The 20,949-nt window shown below is 56.4% G+C and overlaps 1 protein-coding gene across 1 annotated transcript; it reads right to left on the bottom strand.

Annotated features, from left to right (window-relative positions):
- Nucleotides 1-12,625: 12,625 nt before the first annotated feature.
- On the bottom strand, nucleotides 12,626-20,124 carry LOC119092289 (uncharacterized). The gene is made up of 11 exons (XM_037215259.1): nucleotides 19,977-20,124; nucleotides 18,762-18,945; nucleotides 17,918-18,127; nucleotides 17,315-17,676; nucleotides 16,530-16,686; nucleotides 15,610-15,751; nucleotides 15,071-15,203; nucleotides 14,492-14,708; nucleotides 13,437-13,551; nucleotides 12,967-13,119; nucleotides 12,626-12,664 (listed from the first exon to the last, which is right to left on the bottom strand). Exons 1-11 carry the CDS (start codon nucleotides 20,101-20,103, stop codon nucleotides 12,626-12,628), a joined length of 1,839 nt encoding a protein of 612 aa, XP_037071154.1. The 5' UTR covers nucleotides 20,104-20,124.
- Nucleotides 20,125-20,949: the final 825 nt, after the last annotated feature.

Below are 20,949 nucleotides of genomic sequence, written 5' to 3'. Positions count from 1 at the left end.
CGACGAGCCAGAAGTGTACAAAAATGTATATGGTAGCTAAAGGAGTATGTAGAGGGCAAACTAGAAAAAGAAAGGAAAAGTGAAATGCATGAACGTAGTTTTGTGGTTTATGTTAACAGAAAGTTATTCCTTTTTCAATCAATCTTAAAAGTCTTCAGAGATGGCCATACTAAGCCATTAAATGTCACAGATAAATGCTTCCCGTAGCAAGTAATGTAATTTTCTCAAAAATTTATGTACCTTATCATTTTGAAAGGACTACAAATATGACGCAGTACATCCAGTTGTGAGCGCACGTATTCTGAAGCCGTGGAAGCCAGGCTGGAACGATGCTTAGCATGTTTTAGTCAACGCCGTTTCAGCTCTGGATTAGGCTGAGGACGGAGCGCTTTCACGTTGTGCTGCGAGGATCCGCGACACCGTACGGATACAGTAGCATATACTGAGGTGTGTGATTTTGTGTACTCCCGTTACTGCGTGTGTAGAGAAAGATAGGATGTGTGTTGGGCGATACGGGAGTGAAAGGTACTGGACGTGTCAAAGAAGTTCCCAATTGTGTGTCTTAGGAAAAAGCAGAAGATCTGATTAGAAGAACATGCATTCAACCTAAGTAAATGTCAAAGAGTGGCAGTGTAATCTCTTATGTGCTTGTCTTTTGTAATGTGTTGATAAAAGATGACACCAAAATTCTGAGCATTGTGGTGATGCCCCAGGTCCAGACTTGATGAATATGTCCAGCATAGGTGTGACATTGTGGCAATGATATCCGTGTGTGTTCATCATAAACCAGAGTTGTCAGATGTTGGCTTATGGTCTGGACTGGGACCAATTTCAGCTCACAGAAGGCCAATGTCTTAAGGGATTGGGATGTTGCAAAGGTGATTTCAGACAAAAAATATTCCCAAAACATTTCTCATAAAAATCATATGAAAATTCAGGGCAGTTTAGCCTGGCCTGAGCTTAGTATACAGAAGCATGAGGTCCTGCATATGGATGCTGCATGTTCATCCAGGAAGCAAATGAACTTTTTTGCAGACTAGGTCTGGGATATTACATAATCACCTGCACCTGAAAACCCTAATAACAAGCTATTGTCATGTGGTCTAGCAGAGTTCCCAGCTGAGAATGCTGGTGGAGCTGGGGTGTTTTGTTACTATTCACAGCATACAGCAATCAACAGTTTCTCACATTTGTGTTATTGACATGCTTGCTTGGTGGCACATATATGTGGATGATATATTTCACTTGGAGCAACCTGCTCACAGTTCTCGGTTCACAAGTTTGTGTACTTATTCCAGTTTAGCAAAAATAATGTAGTGTTGAGAAAACAGGCAACATGTTTAAATGAAAAAACACAAGATAAGACTGCGTAATACCAGTCCTGGAGATAAGGAATGTGGTTTCCTTTTCAGCTGGGAGTGCTCCAGCCACTCCCCAACCCCTTAACCCTCCCAATTTGGACTTCAACACTCCTTTCTCCTCCTAATCTTCAGAGGAAAGTGGGCCAAATCTGGTGAATAATCCTCTTGTTAGCACATTTTAGTGGCAGTCTCCACCACTTGTACCTGCTCAATTTTTCCAACTCATTTGTCAAATTATATATATCATTCTCAGCATTGTTTACACTAGTTGTCCTCACAATTTTACAGATGAATGGCTCACACAATATCATATTGTCACATTAGGTGTGAGAGATAAGTTACCTTGTGTCATCCTTATACCAAGCACTAAAATCCCATGGTAATGTCACTCTGCTATATAGGCGGACATTGACCATTGTAAAGTCATATTACATCTAAATGATGGTCAGATGAGTGGGTGTATGGGCTGAAGACAGCAGGAAATTATTGAAAGTTGGTGACCAAAGAGGAAATATGTATTACAGTTGCAACAGCCTTCCGGATTACTGAGCTGCCTAAGGGCATCTCCCAAGTTTATTTTTGTATAGCATTGTGCCATACATGCTATGTGGGGCAATTGTGCTTCCCTTTCCACAGTACCTGCATTGACCTGAATGTAAATGTGATGGGGGGTTTGCTGAGACACAATCCCTTCCAAGCATTGTGGTTTGTCAGGAGCCTGGTGGTCAAAAAAATTGTTCTAATAGTCCCTGACAGCATGCTGCTTGCTCAGAATTGTGTGCTCTCATACCATGCCAAGCATTAAAAAAAACTTCATATGAGAAGCTAAGGGACCACATTTGTGCATTCCAGCTGCTCATAACCCATATGCACAATGACTCTATGAACAAGGCACCAGACCCTGGGCTTGTGGATGCTCCATAGGTGTCTGTGCTCATCTTGGAGGTTGACATTAGGGAATGCTCTGCTGGGATGGATGTCACCACCAAACAGCCGGTACACTGCTGTCGTATCTCCCCCAAACATCTGTGATATGAGGATGTCAGCTGGAGGAGTCAGGGGTATTCCGGGTATGGCAGGCTGTTTAGGTCATCAGGGAACCTCGTTGCACCCTGCTGTACCCGCTCCCCCCCCCCCCCCTCCCCTCCCGGCTCTTGGTACGACGTTCCGAGACGGTCCGACATCATGCTCGCATACTCGAGGGAGGGGCTTGTCAGCAACTTGCAGGGCAGTGGGGGAGTGGACCTATCATTGCTGGCAAAAGAAGGCCTCAGGACACCAACATCTGCGAGGCCTACGGGGCTTTCTGGCTCCTTTGTTCTGTTAGGAAAGCCTGTCAGGCTACTGCGTGTGCGGTTTACTGCATGTTGGCGACGCCAACCGTCAGAGCGATTAACTGATTAAGATACTGTTTGAGCTTTGCTGTTACACATGCACATTGTCTTCTCTGTGGCGACTTCTCTATGGCCTTTCTTTCTTGTCTGTTTTGCTTCTGACAACTGTAAGATATCTTTCTAGGTTCCTGTGATAGCTGTTTCTGTCCTCCCTCATAAAGAGCCGGCGAGATGTGCCCGGGAGGCTCAGTAGTCAGTCGGCGCTCAGATACACGCCACCCCCCTCCTAAAGAGCCGGGGAGATGTGCCCGGGAGATGTGCCCGGGAGGCTCAGTAGTCAGTCGGCGCTCAGATACACGCACCCCCTCCTAAAGAGCCGGGGAGATGTGCCCGGGAGATGTGCCCGGGAGGCTCAGTAGTCAGTCGGCGCTCAGATACACGCCACCCCCCTCCTAAAGAGCCGGGGAGATGTGCCCGGGAGATGTGCCCGGGAGGCTCAGTAGTCAGTCGGCGCTCAGATACACGCACCCCCCTCCTAAAGAGCCGGGGAGATGTGCCCGGGAGATGTGCCCGGGAGGCTCAGTAGTCAGTCGGCGCTCAGATACACGCCACCCCCCTCCTAAAGAGCCGGGGAGATGTGCCCGGTAGATGTGCCCGGGAGGCTCAGTAGTCAGTCGGCGCTCAGATACACGTCGCCTCCCTCCTAAAGAGCCGGAGAGATGTGCCTGGGAGGCTCAGTAGTCAGTCGGCGCTCAGGTACACGCCACCTCCCTCCTAAAGAGCCCCTCGTCGTCGAATGTAATGGGTTTGAATACTTTGACTGTTGAGGATGTGTTGGTGCAAGGTCTTGACGCGTCACGGTCAGGAGTGTTTGTCAGTGACGAATGCAAGGCTTTCGACGATAGTGCGTAGGTCGGCAGCTTGTGGTGTCTCCGACACGCTGACTGCATCACCGCGCCGACAGCCGTCTGCCTTCGGCCGTCTGTCGTCTGCCGTCTGCCGTCTGCCGTCTGCCGTCTGCCGTCTGCCGTCTGCCGTCTGCCGTCCGCCGTCTGCCGTCCGCCGCGAGACCGGGGACTGCCGCGCGGCTCAACTAAGGCCAGCTTCTCCTGCAGCCGCCGGCGACGATGAAGACCAACGCATGCACCGTGTTGTGGACGGAGCTGCTAACGCTGGTGCCGTACCGGCGCCGCCACGTGCCCAAGTACCACAGCTGGATGCAGTCGGCGGAGCTGCAGCAGCTGACGGCCTCGGAGCCGCTGACGCTGCCGCAGGAGTATGCCATGCAGCGCAGCTGGCGGGAGGACGACGGCAAGTGCACGTTCATCGTACTCGACCGCGCCACGTACGAGAGCGCGGCCGACGAGGTGGCGGCCATGATCGGCGACGTGAACCTGTTCCTGGTGGACGGCGAGGACGGCGCCGCCGAGGTGGAGGTGATGATCGCCGAGCAGGGGGCGCGCGGCGCCGGTCGAGGCCGCCAGGCCGCCGCCGCCATGCTCCGCTACGGCCTGGAGACGCTGCGGCTGACACGCTTCCAGGTCAAGATCGGCCTGGAGAACGAGGCGAGCCGGCGCCTGTGCGCGACGCTGGGTTTTCGCCGAGGTCAGCCGCAGCGAGGGTGTTCGGCGAGGTGACGTGTGAGGTTGCGCGGTGACGCCCGACTGGCGCCGGACCGTGGAGCGCATGTTCCCGGCTACCGCGCCGAGACCGTGGCCGACGGAGAGGCGTCAGAACCGGCCGCAGCGGGGGACGAGCCGCTCACTGCACTGCACGGGTCGCCGAACCCACGAGACGAGAGTGGAAGCTGAGCTGCATGTGCCGTGAACGCCTCTGTGGGAGAGATATCACCTGAAAATTTGTGCGCTTTTGCATTGTTTTAACCAATACCTGTTCATGACGATGTGTTTGTGTTCGCTATCCCCGAAACAGGCTAAGCAGTTACGGAAGTTGCGATCGGCACTGGATGCAGTAGCAGTGGCAGCAGCAGGATGGCTTGGTACTTTTCTAATGGTTTAATATGATGCTTTGTTGGTGCTGTCTTACGTTTGCGCAGACGTATTTTGCACAATGTTGTAATACAGATTATCGTATTATTCTCGGATCGGTGGCGTATTTATTCGACATGGCCTGACGGTCGTGCCCCGTCAGCTGTGGTGGGTTTGGTCCATATCTTACCTATCAGAACATATGTCCGGTTGGTTATCTACTACACGACCGCCCATATCCGCACTCTGCGTAACACGGGATCCACATGTTGCGCCGCCCCAGAGGACGCTCCGCTATCAGCACTGTTAGGTGGAGTTGCACGATGTCTGTTCGCAGCTGGTGCGACTGGGCGTCGCTGATGCTATTTACCACTAGAGAGCGCTAGAATGCGACTCCGTGCAACCTCCGCCTCTTATGTGCTTACAGCGTGGTTACCGCACCACAACCGACCGCATTTGGCCGTGCTGCACTACTTGGACCTGCCGTTGGCGGGACTTTGACGGTTGATGATGCCAGAACGCATTTGACGTGACTTTGACAGTGATTTATTATTGCAGATTTTACGCAGCAGCCATGGCTCCGAAAGCAGAAGAAATCGTGGACATTCCCTTCACAAAGCAGATGCGGAAGGCCACGAGAGATGTGCATGGTATCAGTGACGCCCTCATTAACGCCAAGCTCGGCATCGGTAAGTGACAAGCTCGTGACGACTGTCCGGGCTTAGATCTGCGGAACGACATATCGTATGGTTTGTATTGCCATACGCAAGTGAAGTACGCCAACGTGGGTGTTAGGAGAAAAGCTGTGGTGGATTGTGCAGCAACACCGCGTTTGGCTTGTTTTGCTTTTTGGGTTTGTTTTTCTGACACCAGCGGCGCCCATCACGCGCCGGTGCTTCAGCCGAGCGGCGTCGGTCGCTGACCACTCCCTGGGCCTGGTCTTAGCAGCCCTCTGGCCGCACTGCCCTCCCTCTGACTAGCCCTGCCGCTTGACCAGCGCCGCATCCGCTCTGACCAGCGCCGCCCTCACTCTGACCAGCGCCGCCCTCGCTCTGACCAGCCCCGCCCTCCGCTCTGACCAGCGCCGCTCTCACTCTGACCAGCGCCGCCCTCGCTCTGACGAGCCCAGCCCCCGCTCTGACCAGCGCCACCTCCGCTCGGACCAGCGCCGCCCTCGCTCTGACAGCGCCACCCCCATCCTTAACAGGCACCACCTCCCGCTCTGACCAGCGCCCGCCCTCACCTGACCAGCGCCGCCTCCCTGACCAGCGCCACCTCCACTGCTGACCAGACCCCCCCGCTCTGACAGCGCCACCTCCGCTCTAACCAGCGCCTCCCTCGCTCTGATCAGGCCCCGCCCCCGCTCTGACCAGTGCCAACCTCCGCTCTGACCAGCGCCGTCCTCACTCTGACCAGCTCCGCCCTCACTCTGACCAGCGCCGCCCTCCGCTCTGACCAGCGCCGCCCACGCTCTGACCAGCGTCGCCGGCCGGCAGCTCTCTCCGACAACGCGTGTGGGCCGAGGGCCTGCTGGTCTTCTACGACGTTGTTCGCGTGCTGGAAGGCGCGCCTGGACCGGCTCGGCGCCTCACTAGTCGGCGAGCTGGACATCGAGGGCATGCGGCGGCGCGACGCCTTCCGAGGCCGACCTGACCTTCTACCTTGGCGCCGACTGGCAGGGGACGCACGTGCCGCGTCCGGCCGTGCGCCGCTAACCTGGAGCACCTGGAGCAGCTGGGAGCGCGAAGAGCCACACCTGCTCATGGCGTACGTGTACCACCTGTACATGGGCCTGCTGTCTGGCGGGCAGGTGCTGCTGCCGCAAGCGGCAGCTGGTCGGGGCCGCCTGCTCAGACGCGGCGAGAGTGACGAGGCCGGTAACGCCGTGACCTACTACGGCCAGCATAAGATCGGCCACCTCAAGCGCCAGCTGGCCGCCGCCATGGATCACCGCGCCCAGCTGCTGGATGACGTCACGCGGGAACGGGTGGTCCGAGGAGAGCAAACAGGTGTTCCTGAGGAATAACGAGATTGTGGCCACGGTGCGAGGCGCCATGAGGTGTTGCTGAGAAAGCTCAGGAACGCTGTTATCGTAGTTGTGATCATTGTGCTGCTGTATTGGGATGCTGTTCAGGTAGACGGCCCGTGCTTGGGAACGTCGGCTGGGCCTTGTGTGAGCACTGTGATGACTGAGCGAGAATGCTCAAATGCAGGGGAATTTTGTAGTCTCCAGTTTAGCTTTCCAGCCGCTCGTGTATACGAAAGCAGCTTTCCCGCTCAAGTCAGGGCAGCGGCCTACGTGATCGCTGGCATAATCCGACCCGACGCCGGGCTGCTGGCTGGCCGAGACCCGACACCTGCCAGCCGCTGAAGCCGAGCGGCACACACGCAGCCGCGCGAGCGGCTTCAGACCTGTCCGTGCCATAGGACATGCGATTGGTGCGCCGCAGGCAACCGCAGCATCCAGTACCAACATGGAGAAGACGTAGGGAAAGCCGCGAGGAGGCATTCATTTAAAGATCGCTGGGCAGACGACGGCATGTACTGCTTTCGGGATTTTCCTTATGCACCGTGGCGCATGGGACGACCCTTGCGGCCACCCGCCGTTGCATTGAGGGGTCACTGTCCGAATTATGTGTATCGGTTGTGACGTACTCAAGTCCTGTATTACGTGTACGCCTTGCTAGAGACAGTTGTATGTCAAATAAACGGACTGAACGGTGGGAGATTGTTGGAAAACTGTGAGCAAGGCAGAAAGACACAGTGGACGTGAGTTAAGATTACTCCTTACAATGCGTGGTATTGCTTATCAGCTCAGCAATGGTGGACCATTAAAAACGCGTCCTTGGTTACCCTGGTAAGCTTCGTGATCATAGGCGAAGCAACTGCTGTATAGGGCATTCATGAATATTAGATGTACCTTACTTCATGAAATATCACGTTAGGATAATTTTCGGTCCAACTATAAAGCTGCAAATAGGCTAATATTTCAAAAAGCCACGTCGGATATCATACTTTTGCTTTCGATTCGCCATCATTTGCTAGCGTAAACCCAACCCACTAAATGCGCTGCTAGAAAATACAATTAAAAGCCGTCACTGACGGCGCTCGTCAGTAACCTGTGTTGTATGACAGTAATTACCCGACAGAACTTTGGATCAACGCCAGAGGCGTGCGTTATGTTACGGACAGATTGCTTGGAGACGGCGCGACTCATTACGTCCGTGTGCGTCATTTGGAATACCATGCTGGACGTGAATCCAACGTACAACGTCCAGTCACGCACAGTCACAGTGCTTTTTTGCCATGTGGGCTTGGTGAGCTTGTGGGTTATCGATTTGGTATGTGTCCGTGACTACGAATCGGTAGAGTGGCCACGCTAAATTGCGGAGCATGAGGACAAAGCATTGCTCGTTGCGTCAGCGGTAACACAAAATCGAAGGGAACGGGGAAAGACAATGGTTGAAGAAGATGCTCAGTGGCATGACACAGCATGCTGCTCTGCTGGGAATAATTACCATGCAACGTCAGCAAAGGAACAAACGAAACCACTCTGCCGTGCAACGGCAGAGTATACTGTATGTTTTTGGTACGTTTGGTTGTCTTTTGAAAAGAGTTAGCACAGCTATTTTTGCCGTGGCACGGATGGCGTCACAACAAAGTGGAAGAACACGTCGGCGTAACAACGACATGGCCGGTTGGCGGGCCACCAGCGCAAACAAGCAGTAACAACCTTTACATACACATGTTGTGCCATCGCATTTCAAGGCTACACTGTTGTCACTTGAGTACGCATAGCGCGTAATTTGCTCCTAAAATGAGAATGACGTCGAGTGGTTTGTATTGGTAGCAGCGGGCACTAGCCTTGGGTGGGTAGTTTTTCTTTGATAAGCATTGGAAATTTCTTCCGTCCCACGCTAACAGTTGTCAAGATAGCGCATCGCATGAACAAGGGCTGATTTTGCAGCTGAAATAAATGGAGATAACTGCCTGCCACTTCTAGAAGGAAACCTTACAATCCCCTGAAACATACGCTCGAATGCTGTACGCCCGCCTGCAACGATCAGCCCGATATATGACACTTGACATTGAATGTGATGACCTGTGACCTTTTTGCGTTGAGTAGGGCCCTGGACCCACCTGTCGCAGTGAACTGATCCAGGGCAGGACCTCGTGATCCGTGAGGTGTTTCTACGGCTAGGTAAGCTCCATTTTTGGACTCATCGTCTTCCAAGCATTAGGGCCGGCCTGACCAGCATGGCTCACCAGATGACCTCACGGGTCAGAGCCCGGGAATCACTGGTTTCTTCAGCACCCCGTTACCCGCCGTTCGCGGTTCCTTTTCGTACTTTCCGTTAAAATTGGGGCCAACGGAGTGCTAGCCATAGCCGGAGTACTGGCCGTGCCAGCTTGCAACAGTTCCGGCCGGGCGTGTCAAACTTGCATGACGACACGCATGTCAGTTGGGCAGAATAGATTCAGACTGCTCTGCAAGTGATTTCACGGGACTTAAGTGGCTAGTATCGGGGAGACAATGAAGTATTCACATTCGAACATTCTGTCAAAAAGTATACATTTTGGGCTTGTTTTTCCAATTAAATAAGAAATTGTACGGAATATTGGTAGCATGCTTCGGAAAATATTTCGATACTGATCTCGATTTGTTACCATCCACTATAATTTACGACTCAATCACCTGATAAAATGTGCTTATTCCGACTAAACAAGGCGTCCATCCTGCCGGCCGAGGTCAAGGCCAAGGGGAACCGTCGGGAAGGTCAAAATAGGACAGCATTGACGCCAGCGCCCTTTTTTATATCAGGCGCGATGCGCACAATTTCTACAGTGCTGTCGATGAGGCAGTTACCTTCACATATTGCCTCTGATCGTAATGACACCAGTCAAGTATAAAGTGTATCACATTCACCATTTACACCTGAAGATATCTCACATCCAGAGACTCGACTAGGATAACAGACATCCATCACTTCGCTCGCGCTGCACTGCAACAGCTGCACATGATCACACAGGCAACGAGACCGGAGTGACGCACGCTCCGCATCACGAGCGCTCCTCCAGCAGATTCCTGCCATCTATGAGCGCAGCGAGGAAGCTCAGCTTGTCGGCCGGGTCCGCCAGAGCCATACTGTTCCAGTGGTGCGGGTGGACGACCCGCACCGTAAAGCCGAGCATCTCCAGGTGGCGCTGCCGCAGCAGCTGCGGTCCCGTCAGCTGGGCTGTGTTGATGCATAGTGGCTGGTGGAGGGCACCAGCACGGCGACACTGCAGCACACCGCGGGCCCACGGTCAATGGCAGCATCGAAACGGCCACGAGGCCAGCCCAGCCCGTCGACATCCGTGGGTTCGGGCTCGAGCCCACCCCCCCCCCCCCCCCCGCCACCTCACTGTTCCCGCTGCGAGGTGACCCGCACCTCCAGCCCCGAGTTGCGAAGGCTCCCAAGGCAGCCCACCTCAGTGTACTTTGGCTCCCGCACATGATGCGTATAACTGAGTTGCCCGTCCACCAACGCTTGGAGACTGTTTTAGGCAGACGTGCTAAAAAAGAAACGACTGAACTCTATCTCGAACGCCGTCAAGCACAACAGCCGTAAGACCACCGTGGCCTGATGCGAGTTCTGTCGTGTTTACCCGGCTGCGCTGTACTCCTCGACAGGGTGCGCATGCGCGCTGGCCGGCACGGCCACGCGCCTCGCCGTGCCGTGGTGGGTGTGGACGGTGTTTGGCCGGCCCGCTCGGCCACCCACCTGGTGACGCGCGGCCCGTCGGCGTCGGTGAAGGAGCCGTCCGGCCGCCGGTGCAGCACCAGGTCGGCCGTGAACTGGTAGCCGGCCGTGCGCACGCCGCTGTGCACCAGCCGCTCGTCGCCGACCAGCTGCGCCAGCGTGCCGTGCACCTCGGCCAGCAGCTGCCGGTGCCGCGCGTCCGTGTGCAGGTCTGACGGTGACCGGCGGGATGGTCAGTCAGTCAGGGTCACCCAGCAGGGGCTGTAGGTGTCAGGGCCAGCGGGCTGAGAGCAGTGGGCTGTAAGGGGTCAGGTCAGGGGTCGAGGGTTAGAAGTCAGAGCCAGTGGGCTGAGAGCAGCGGGCTGTGGGGGGTCAGGTCGGCAGCGAGCTGAGAGCAGCGATTACAGGTCACCAGCGGGCAGACCCGTCATCAGAGGGCGCACGGACCGGGAACAGAGGTCAGACGGGCGCCGGGATCGGGCCAGAGATCAGGGCGGAGGACGTATCACCACGGATTAGAGCAAAACACGGGTCAGAGGAGAGGCCAGCGCTGCGGCCACCACACGCAGGCGCCCGAAGAACACTAACACCATCCCACTCAGGCGCCAGCAACGCTGCGCCTCATATGTGACGCGTCAGCGCACCAGAACAGCAGGTGGCCCGAACACCGCTCCACACATCCCCAGATGAAGTGGTTACCCCACGCTGAGCAGCCCGTCCGGTGCTGCACACTGCGCGAACGTGGCGTCAAAGGTCTGCTCCGTGCACTGGCTGTCGCGCGTGCAGCGCATAAAGCAGCAACCCTTAAAACACTAGCGATGGCAGGCTCGTTAATGGGTGGTGTCGGCACGAAGGCTTCGTCCGCCGTCCACATCCCAAACACCGAAACAGTCGACCGCCTCGGCCAACTGGGGTCTACTTTGCTGTATTCATATACAGCATGGAAGTCCATGATGATTTTCATAAAAAACATGTAAATGATACAAAAATAGCTAAATAAAATACAGATATATCATGTCGTTTCAAGCGTTAATATAATGGCGTAATACAATATAGCAAATACATAACTAATAAATCGAATGCATGACAAATGTTCGGAAAAACTTATATGACACCCAATATAAAACAGTGACTACGGCTTTGTGCGCCGGGGTGTAGCATCTCTATGAAGGGGGCGGAAACGGCGCGATGTTTTGTTTTAACCCGGTGGCTCGGTTTGGAGGTCACCGGCACCGGTCGTAATGACAGTGAAGGTGATTTTTGACAAACAATGGAGGTGCGGACGGTTCTTGGCAAATACCTTACGGTTGTTTCCAAGCATCTGAAAATGACAATAATGGCAGCTCATTGAAAACCCGCCAGCTGTTAAAAAGATTACTATCACCTTATAAGGCACTTGGTCGCTGCGACCCAGCCATTTGAAGTAAAAAATTGACACAGGTACGTTAATGTAAGTAGATACGGTGCATGACACCTCTGTAATATATGTTTGCGTTCCACGATGGTCCTGCGTAAGTCGGATGACATGCGAGCGACTGCTGATCCAGCCGCCTCAGCCGGTGGTTTTTTTAACACGGCCCCAGGAGTGGCCCTAACCTTCTAACTTAAAAGCTTGTACGGCTGTGTAAGTCTTGTTACTTGTACGAGTAGGCTTGCAAGTTAGGGTCTGAACAACAGACATTTACGTGGAAATTTTTTAATGTCTTCTTTCTAAGCTTTCTGACTTGCAACCATAAGACAGCGAAAGCTACCATCACCACCATTACAACAATTTAACAACATTCACACACTCAAAATGGCGAAGCCCCAGCCCCACGCTAATCCGGTTGTGGTTAGTACAAGACACTAAACAAGTAACAAGAACAAGTCCGAGGCACTGACAATATCGTCACCGTTACCGGAGGTGTCTGTGTACTTGTCCCAGGAAGAGGTCAGAGGTAAGGTCAGAGGTCCCAGGAGGGTCAGCCGGGACGCCGGCCGTCCGTCCCCTCTCACCGGGCAGGCCCTCCAGCGAGAGCCGCGCCCGAACTCCAAGGGAAGATCACCCCAGGACGCCGTTGGTCCGTCCCTTCTCACCCGGCAGGCCTCTGGCGTAGACGTCAGTGAACCAGGGCACGTTCTGGTCGGGCATGTTGAGCCGTATCGCCCTGTTGACCTCCATCTGCAGACGGACGCAGGCTGCTTCCTGCGCCGGCGGGTCAGCCGGTCCCCTCGGCGGCCGTCGCCCGAGCTAGGGTCTGCCGGACGGACACCGGCCGGCTGACACTCTCGCTGCCTCGCTCTCCAGGATTGCCTGCCCACCCGGCGGTACATGGCGGGCTTCGCGAGACGCCAGTCTCAAGCACCCACCCCTTCGTTCTTCACGGAAAGCAATTTTCGCCGGCGCCAAACGGCAACCACACAAGCCACTTGGTAGGCGCCTGCACAGCGCGGCGTAAGAACATTTCTCTCCGCCCCCGTGACTTGTCTGAGCTACACAGCAGGGAGACGGGCCAGTCCAGGAGGCCGGCCGCAGCCGGCTGCCCCGGGGCGGACGTACGGTCAGCTCGGAGAGGTTCCTGATCTGGCGCTCCGTCTTGTGGAGGAAGGCCTGGCCCAGCACGGTGCGGGCCAGGTGGGCCGGCAGCTGGCCGTACAGACAGAGCGCCTGGCACGCCCGCAGGGTGCGTCCCGCCGGCATCGGTAGATGCTCCTGGGGGCGAGGCGCGAGGGCACGCGTTCAGCGGCGTGCCCGCAGAGGCCGGCGCGGAAGCCAGCAGGTCCTGACTAACAGATCAGTCACCCGGCCGGCCTGACAGGCCAACATGCCGTGCGCGACACGACCTCTACCGCGCACATCTCCGAGGGAAGACCCCCCCCCCCCCCCTCCACCCGGAGCCCAGTCCACCGGTCGTCAGCAGCAGCGGTCCCCCCACAGCACCCACAGCGGCACCGGCCGCGGAGAGTGTGGCGCTCCAGCCTGCGGAGGCGTCATCTCTTACCGGGGAGACGACGGTCGGCGGCCGACACCAGGAAGTCCTCGAACGCCGGGCTGTCGGACGGCCAGTAGCCGGTGCTGAAGGCCGCCGACAGCACGCGCTCGGCCACCACGCCTGCCACGTGCTCCCGGTGCTGCACCACGTGTCTGGCGGGGCGCCGGGCGGCGTAGGGCCGCTGTCAGACCGCGGGGACAGCACATACGCGACGGAGAGGGCACACCGGGCTGCCGGCGCTCCCCGAGCACCGAGCCCGCCCCAGGCATGGGCCCCAGTCGGCTGGGGTCAGCCAGCAAACCGGCGGAGCGGACAGGCCTGGCTCGAGGCCCCACGGCTCCATCGGCGCAGACCAAACCAAGCGCCGCTCTCAGCTGGCTGGCGAGACGACCGAGCGCGCCCAGCCTGCCGCGTTGCTCAGACGAAGCCGCGGCAGCTGACACCGGGCACCGGTCAGACGGAATGACACGGGGCGACGGCCAGACGGACTGACACCGGGCGACAGTCAGGCGGGCAACCGTCAGACGGTCTGACACCGGGATAAGGTCAAACGGTCTGACACCGGGCGACGGCCAGACGGACTGACACCGGGCGACGGCCAGACGGACTGACACCGGGCGACGGCCAGACGGACTGACACCGGGCGACGGCCAGACGGACTGACACCGGGCGACGGTCAGACGGACTGACACGGGGTGACGGCCAGACAGACTGACACCGGGCGACGGTCAGACAGACTGATACCAGGCGACGGCCAGACGGACCGACACCGGGCGAAGGTCGGGCGGACTGACATCGAGCGACGGTCAGACGGGTGACGGTCAGACAGACTGACACCGGGCGACGATCAGACTGAGTAACTGGATTGGACTGCAAACGGTCAGACAGACTGATACCGGGCGACGGTCAGACGGACCGACACCGGGCGACGGTCAGACGGACTGACACCGGGCGACGGTCAGACGGACCGGCACCGGGCGACGGTCAGACGGACTGATACCGGGCGACATCCTGGCACCGGGCGCCAGCCTGACTGACGGCGTGGGACGGTCGCCCAGAGCGAGCGCAGTGCGCCTGACGGCCGCGGCTCACCGGCACAGGTGGTCCAGGGCGGCCGCGTCCCGGTACAGCACGCCGGCCAGACAGCCGGCCAGCACCTCGGCCGCCTGCGAGGTCAGCTGGCCCGTGCACAATTCAGGAGATGACACCAGCTGATTGAAGCGCGCCACCACGGCGTCCAGCACAGCCACGTCTCCGCGGAGCACGCCGCGGCGCTGCAAGGTACTCTGGGCCAGCCAGATGACCGAGTCTGCCGGCAGGTAAGGTCAGGTCAGGTCACGATACCCCCCTGCAAGATACTCTGGGCCCGCAATACGGGTCAGCTCGTCGAACCCCTATGACACAAGCGACGATCATCAGATCTTGGCCAGCGCTCCAAGTACTCGCTATGAAATATAACGAATATTCGCGCAACCAATTGCAACAACATGGGTTCTTCATTAACAATAGAGGTGGACATTTTGCAAAATCGTTGATTTCTTACAGCACGGTCCGTATTACAGCCCCAACACACGGTAATAGGGTTGGACCTCCATTCCACCCACTCGTATGACAGAATCCCGGATGGATCGTGGACGCCTACCCGAAGGAACTAGCATCTCTCCATCTCACCGACAGATGTCAGTGTCGGCAGGAGGCGGAGCGTGACGCCGTTGAGCGCGATCGTCAGCTGCGTCAGCTGGTGCAGGTACTCGTCGGCGGGCGGCTCGGGTTCGCCCTGCACCCGCAGCCGACCGATGCCGACCTGGGTGTAACACACGCCGGTCCCGTGAGGCGGCGCGCCGCCCGGCGCCGACCCCGGCCGGGCGCCAGCGCTGCCCGCGGACGGACAGGTAGTGCGGCGCTCTTGCGGGCCTCCAGCGACCTCGCCAATTAAAAGCGAAACATCCGGAACAGGCACATCTCATCTAGTAAGACTCTAACCAGAATGCAGCCGCTCGGAACATGTTGACAATGAAATCTTTGCTTAGTACGGTTTTGACTGTCAAACTGACCCAACATAGCATATTACAACCGAGGGTCTCCTGCCAGCTCGGCTTGGCGACTTCAAGCCTGCTGTCAGAGCCTCGGAGCTGCCCGTCTCCCGTCAGCACAGCGGTTCAGGCGGGGGAGCGCCGCCGCCGCCGCCGCCGCCGCTCACAGTCGCTCACCGCCTTCGAGAGCCAGCGCAGAACGGAGACCGTCAGCTGGTCGCGCTCGGCCAGTCGCTGCAGGTGCGCCACCACGCCGGCCGGCACCTGGCGCGGACAGAACGCCACCAGGAACGCCGCCACGTGCGCTCTTTGGTACGTGCTGGGGAGGGGCGCGTCGCGCAGCTGCGCCTCGAGCCGCGCCAGCAGGGCCGCCTCGAGCGCGGCGCCCCGGCAGCCGGGGTGGCGCTCCAGCGGACGGTGGCCCAGGTAGAGGAAGGCGATGTCCCGCGACAGGCGGTCCGTCTCCTCCGGCGTGCTCGGCTGCCGGCGACGCGCGCCACGCGCCGGTCACCAGTCCAGACGAGTCAGCCCGTGTGGAGAGCAGCAGGCCGGCGTGGGCCGGGACAGACGGCCGGCTCACGGGACAGGGACGGGGTCCGAACTCGAGCCGCCAACCCAGTTACGGTCTCGCAAAAAAAAAAACGGACTGCAGAGCACGACACGGCGAGTTGTGTTACTCCCGCTTGCGCAAGGAACGACGCAAACCCTAGATAATCTGCGTGAAACGAGAGCACACAATTGCTATACGTTTCACCCTGTGTTTTAACCATGGATGTTACCAATGAGGGGGGGGGGGAGACGTTTTCACTCTAAATAAAAAAAACGGATTTCGTCTCACGAATTTCGACCGTAGAATGCAAGTATCCCCGTCTTCCTCATTCAAAATGTCCGCTTCAGCTAAGGTTGACTGTAGATTTCAGTTTAAACCCCCTAATCCCGACGCGCATTCCTCCCCTCCCAAAGGAGAAATTACACCCATGCTGCGTCCATCACCTCACACCTAATGATTGGGCGATGAACGGAGGTCTTCAACAGCTCAGCACGTTGTTATAGCGTCAGACACATGCGTGCCACCATCTAACCAGCACAGCGCTGACCTGCTGAATGAGCCCGGAGGCACCAGATCCCACAGCGACTGGTGCTCGGCCGGACGCACGGGTCGCAGGTCGTTCAGAAGGCGCTGGACGAACTCGATGTCATGGATGAAGGTCCACCGAGAGTTCTCATCCTCCAGAACCCCGGGAATGGAAGGTTCTCATTTAGAGACTTAAGTTGACCCCTGAAACAGGCATCAACAGTGTTACCCCTGACGACATTGGAGCAGCATACTGAGCCCCATAACGTGAAACGGAAGACCATAACACTGATCCCAAGACAAGGACACAGTCCAAAGCGTTGCCCTCATGGCTCAATGAGCCGAACTGAAAATTATCCCAATGCACATATTCACTCCCGAGCATTGCCCTCGGTTATATGGGCGTGCCTAAAACAACGTCCACTGGACGGCGGATCGGCTTTTCACCATGGATCCAATCCGAACAATTCGGTCAGCGCCAGCCGGCAGGTGTTGGCGCGTCCTGTGCCGCCTCTCACCGGATCGTGTCGACGAGGTTCTGCTGGAGCCAGCCGGGCAGTATGCGGTGCGGCGCCGCCGTGAACACCAGCCAGATATCCTGGCGCGTGCGCGGCCGGTCGGGGTCCACCAGGGCGGCGGCCCGCTCGGCTAGCAGCCGCTCCACGGCCGGCGTCGCCTCGCGGCACGTGAACACGGCCTGGCCGAGACGCGCCGTGGCGGCCGGCGGCGGGCGCGGTTCAGCACGCACGTACAGCGACACCAAGTGTCGGCAGACGGGCGACAGCCAGCGGCGCAGCTCGGGTCGGCTCAGCACGCGCAGCAGCTTCAGCAGCGCCGCCGTGTCCTCCGGCTGCGCATCCACGTGCAGCGCGAACCGGTGCACGAGCGACATGAAGCGTCGCTCCGCCTCGGCCGACAGGTAGCGGCGCGCGCTGGCGAAGGCCGTGGTCACCAGGCTGAGCTCGTGCCACGAGCCGCAGGCGGCCGTGTGCGCCGTGAGGGCGCGCAGGTAGGGCAGCACGAGCCGCGGCGGCCAGACCGGCCACAGGTGCACGCTCGCCCCCAGCCGGCTGAAGGCGGCCAACGGGAGGTCGGGCAGCCGGCGCAGGGAACACTCGAACAGCCGGCGCACGGTCGCGTCCGAGCGGGGAGCGCCCAGCCGGCCCAGGCTGAAAAGAGGTGCACCGTTACCAGCCCAGCAAGGACGGGTTAGGTCGGTGGGTCGAGGCTTGGCTGGCCCTTGGTTTCGCATTCTGTTTGATCGCGCACAGACGGTGATCACAGAAAGTCCGCCCCAGTGGCCAGTACAGGGGGCAGACCTCCCCCAAACAGTGGCACGAGGTCGGCCCCACTGACCAGTACAGGGAGCAGACTATCCCCAGACAGTGACGCGAGGTCGGCCCCACTGACCAGTAGAGTGAGCAGACGAGGCCCAGGTCGTCGCAGTCGTCGGCCCGCTCCAGCAGGGCCGTCTTCAGGCGGCGGACGTCGTCTGCAGGTGGCCGGCTTGGACCCTTCTGCAGCTTGTGCACGTCCCACAGTGTCGCCATGGCCTGACAGAGATGGCGCGGCTCGAGCGAATCGCCCAGCGCGGCGAACACCTCCTCCGCCGTCGACACCCTGGCGGCCGGCACGGAAACCACTGTCGACCAGCGGCGGCGGTGGGACGGCCGGGGCGCCTCGTCACCGCCGTCAGCCTGGTAGCGACGATCGGCCCGCGCCAGGTCCTCGGCAATCACGGCCACGCAGGCATTCCGAAGGTGACCAATGTTCAACAACATGTTCGCGCCACGCAACACCATGTTCGCACGTACTGTTTACTCTCCCCAACAGACGCAATGTCTTGTTCCACTGGTTCAAACAATGCGTACGCTAGTGACAATCTCAGGTATATGTAGCTGCGCCTTAGTCCACCCCTGCAGGACACTCGACAATATATCTGGTCAGCCTTACCAAGAAACCAATGGGGGGGGGGGGGGAGGATGGACACTGAGAATGGAAGCGACGTCCTTACAATATATCGAAATCATTACGCACAGGCCCGCTGCCACCAGAGACTAAAAAGTGTGCCAAAACAGATCCAATGCCTTTGAAATACCCAGGCGTCTCCCGCAGATGAGGCATCTATCCATATAACCCAGCACGCGTCGAAACGTTCCGAACAGTGACCGGCACTTCACAGAACCAGCATGATCGGTGTGATGTGATAGGAGCAGCCGAACACTGGTCAGTGTAGTACAGTGGCCTTGCTCACCTGGCCAGCGCCTTCAGCACGTGGTCATCAGTGTCTGGGTAGAGGTGGACGCGGACCGAGTCCAGCTCGTCTGCCTCATCAAGCAGGCTGGATGACTCGTCCGGCTCATTGCCGGAAAATGGCCGCGACAGCGGGCTCGCGACGGCCGGCAGTCGGCCAGACCGCACGTGGCCACGTGGGTGGCCTACCATCCAGCAGAGGGATGAAATGATCAGACAGGGCTACAGGACATGACACTTCATCATAAGCCAGAAATACAGCCACCTATTGTGCCTGAATGGGCTAGAATGTCATTTTCCTGCATGAAATCTACGAAACAACAAATCATCCATCATCCATCCATCCATTTTGTATTATGTATGTGAGGCCTGATCATGCCCAGTGTGTGTGCATGCTTTGTGAACCAGATTCAATGATCCTGTCAACCAGTTCAGTTTGGTCATTAAGTGGAGTTGTGTGGTAGGCTGCTATTACAGTTGAATAGCATGTTATACTCAGTTTGATGCTTTACTACTTCAATTTTCAAGACCAACAGTGGTAGCATGACAATGTAGGCCAAGAGTTATATCTGATGCCTGGATTTTCTGCCTGCTGTACAAACATACATATATATATATATATATATATATATATATATATATATATATATATAGTATATATATATATATATATATATTTATATTTATATATATATACATATTTACACACACATATATATATATATATATATATATATATATATATATATATATAAATATACATACATGCATGTATATATATACAGTTCAGATTTAGTTTGTGTAATTACAGGCATGTATATGCCTTTCGCATGCAATGCCCATGGCTGAGCACAACAAAGTGCATGAAGATCACAAGACCCAGTCATTGTCTTATGGGCAGAGTGTGAATAGGTGCTAATTTTCACAAGCTTAAACAATCACATTTCCAATTTTGTTGGTGTCAAGGTTGGATTCATGTGCATTGCATTTAGGTGCAGAGTATTAAGCTGATGCATATTACTCAAACAGCAAACAGCCTTTTGGTGTTAATATCATGAGCATAACATTGTGTTCAACTGAGTTCAGGGTGACAAGAATACAGCTGGGGGGATGTAGAAATTTCACAATTTGATGTGTTCAATAACCAAGGACAAGGAAAGCCATGCATTTATTGACATTCATTTCTCGGTAGTGTTAGGATCCCAATATTCCTCACCATCCCAAAGTTTTCCTTGGATGTTGACTGAAGATATATGCCTGATATACGAACTACGAGCAAGGCAAAATCTGGGCCTATACCTGAGGAATAAACGAATTATGTGAAAATTGTTGCTAGGTCTCATTACGCCCCAACGACGATGCCACCGGTCATACACGCGCTACCCTTCGACCCTTGCGGTACCCTTGCAAACGAGCACGCGCCATTTGTTGTCTTACATGCGTATATTATGTCGCATCAGAGCCTGTGCGATATAGGATCGTTGTGTTAACATCTTTGCATCAAACAACCAATTGGAATACACTCCTTACTGTAGAGTGCTATGAAACCGCTGTGAATGCTGTTGATAACAAAAGCGCGTATGCGTAAACAGACTTCCGTTGATGACGTCTTCTTTCATATCATGAGACAAAAAGTACACTTTTACCGATTTGCTTCCAATATATGCCGTCTGTTTGATCTTGACGCGTTCTAGCTAACCATCGTGTGCATGGTGTCGTTTCCACTTGCTGTCTCTCGAGGATGGGTAGGTGCGCTCGCGGGCGTCGTGCCATGGGACACAATGAGCGATTTCTGGGTGCCAGCTTGGACTGTCTCCGTTGTCCGGCTGGCGCAGACAGTAGGAATGGCAGACGTCCTGTAGCTGAGTGGTTGCGGAGGGTATTGAAGCCGTCAAATGCATCCGGCCGAACATAAAAACTCGCGAAGTGTTTCATCATTTCAGATGCCCCTGGTGTGGCACGCAAAAACAAAATGGTGCTACTACCCGCTGTACCAGCAACCTCAGGCCTGACCATCCATCGAGTAGTGACCGGTCACTGCACATTATTAAATACGTTGAGCGAGAGACGACCGGGGACGGAGACGCCGTCTTCCTGACTGGCTGGGCGCAGCGAGGGCGCTAGTATGCAGGTTTAGCGCTGAAAAGGCGCTCTGGACCTGAAAATACGCGCATCGTGAATGGAAGGGC

This window comes from Pollicipes pollicipes, unplaced genomic scaffold (assembly GCF_011947565.3).
Source record: "Pollicipes pollicipes isolate AB1234 unplaced genomic scaffold, Ppol_2.1 Scaffold_3447;HRSCAF=4054_pilon_pilon_pilon, whole genome shotgun sequence".
Classification (NCBI taxonomy): domain Eukaryota; kingdom Metazoa; phylum Arthropoda; class Thecostraca; order Pollicipedomorpha; family Pollicipedidae; genus Pollicipes; species Pollicipes pollicipes.
The sequence above is the reverse complement of the archived record's forward strand: the minus strand, read 5'-3'. Positions and strand labels throughout refer to the sequence as shown.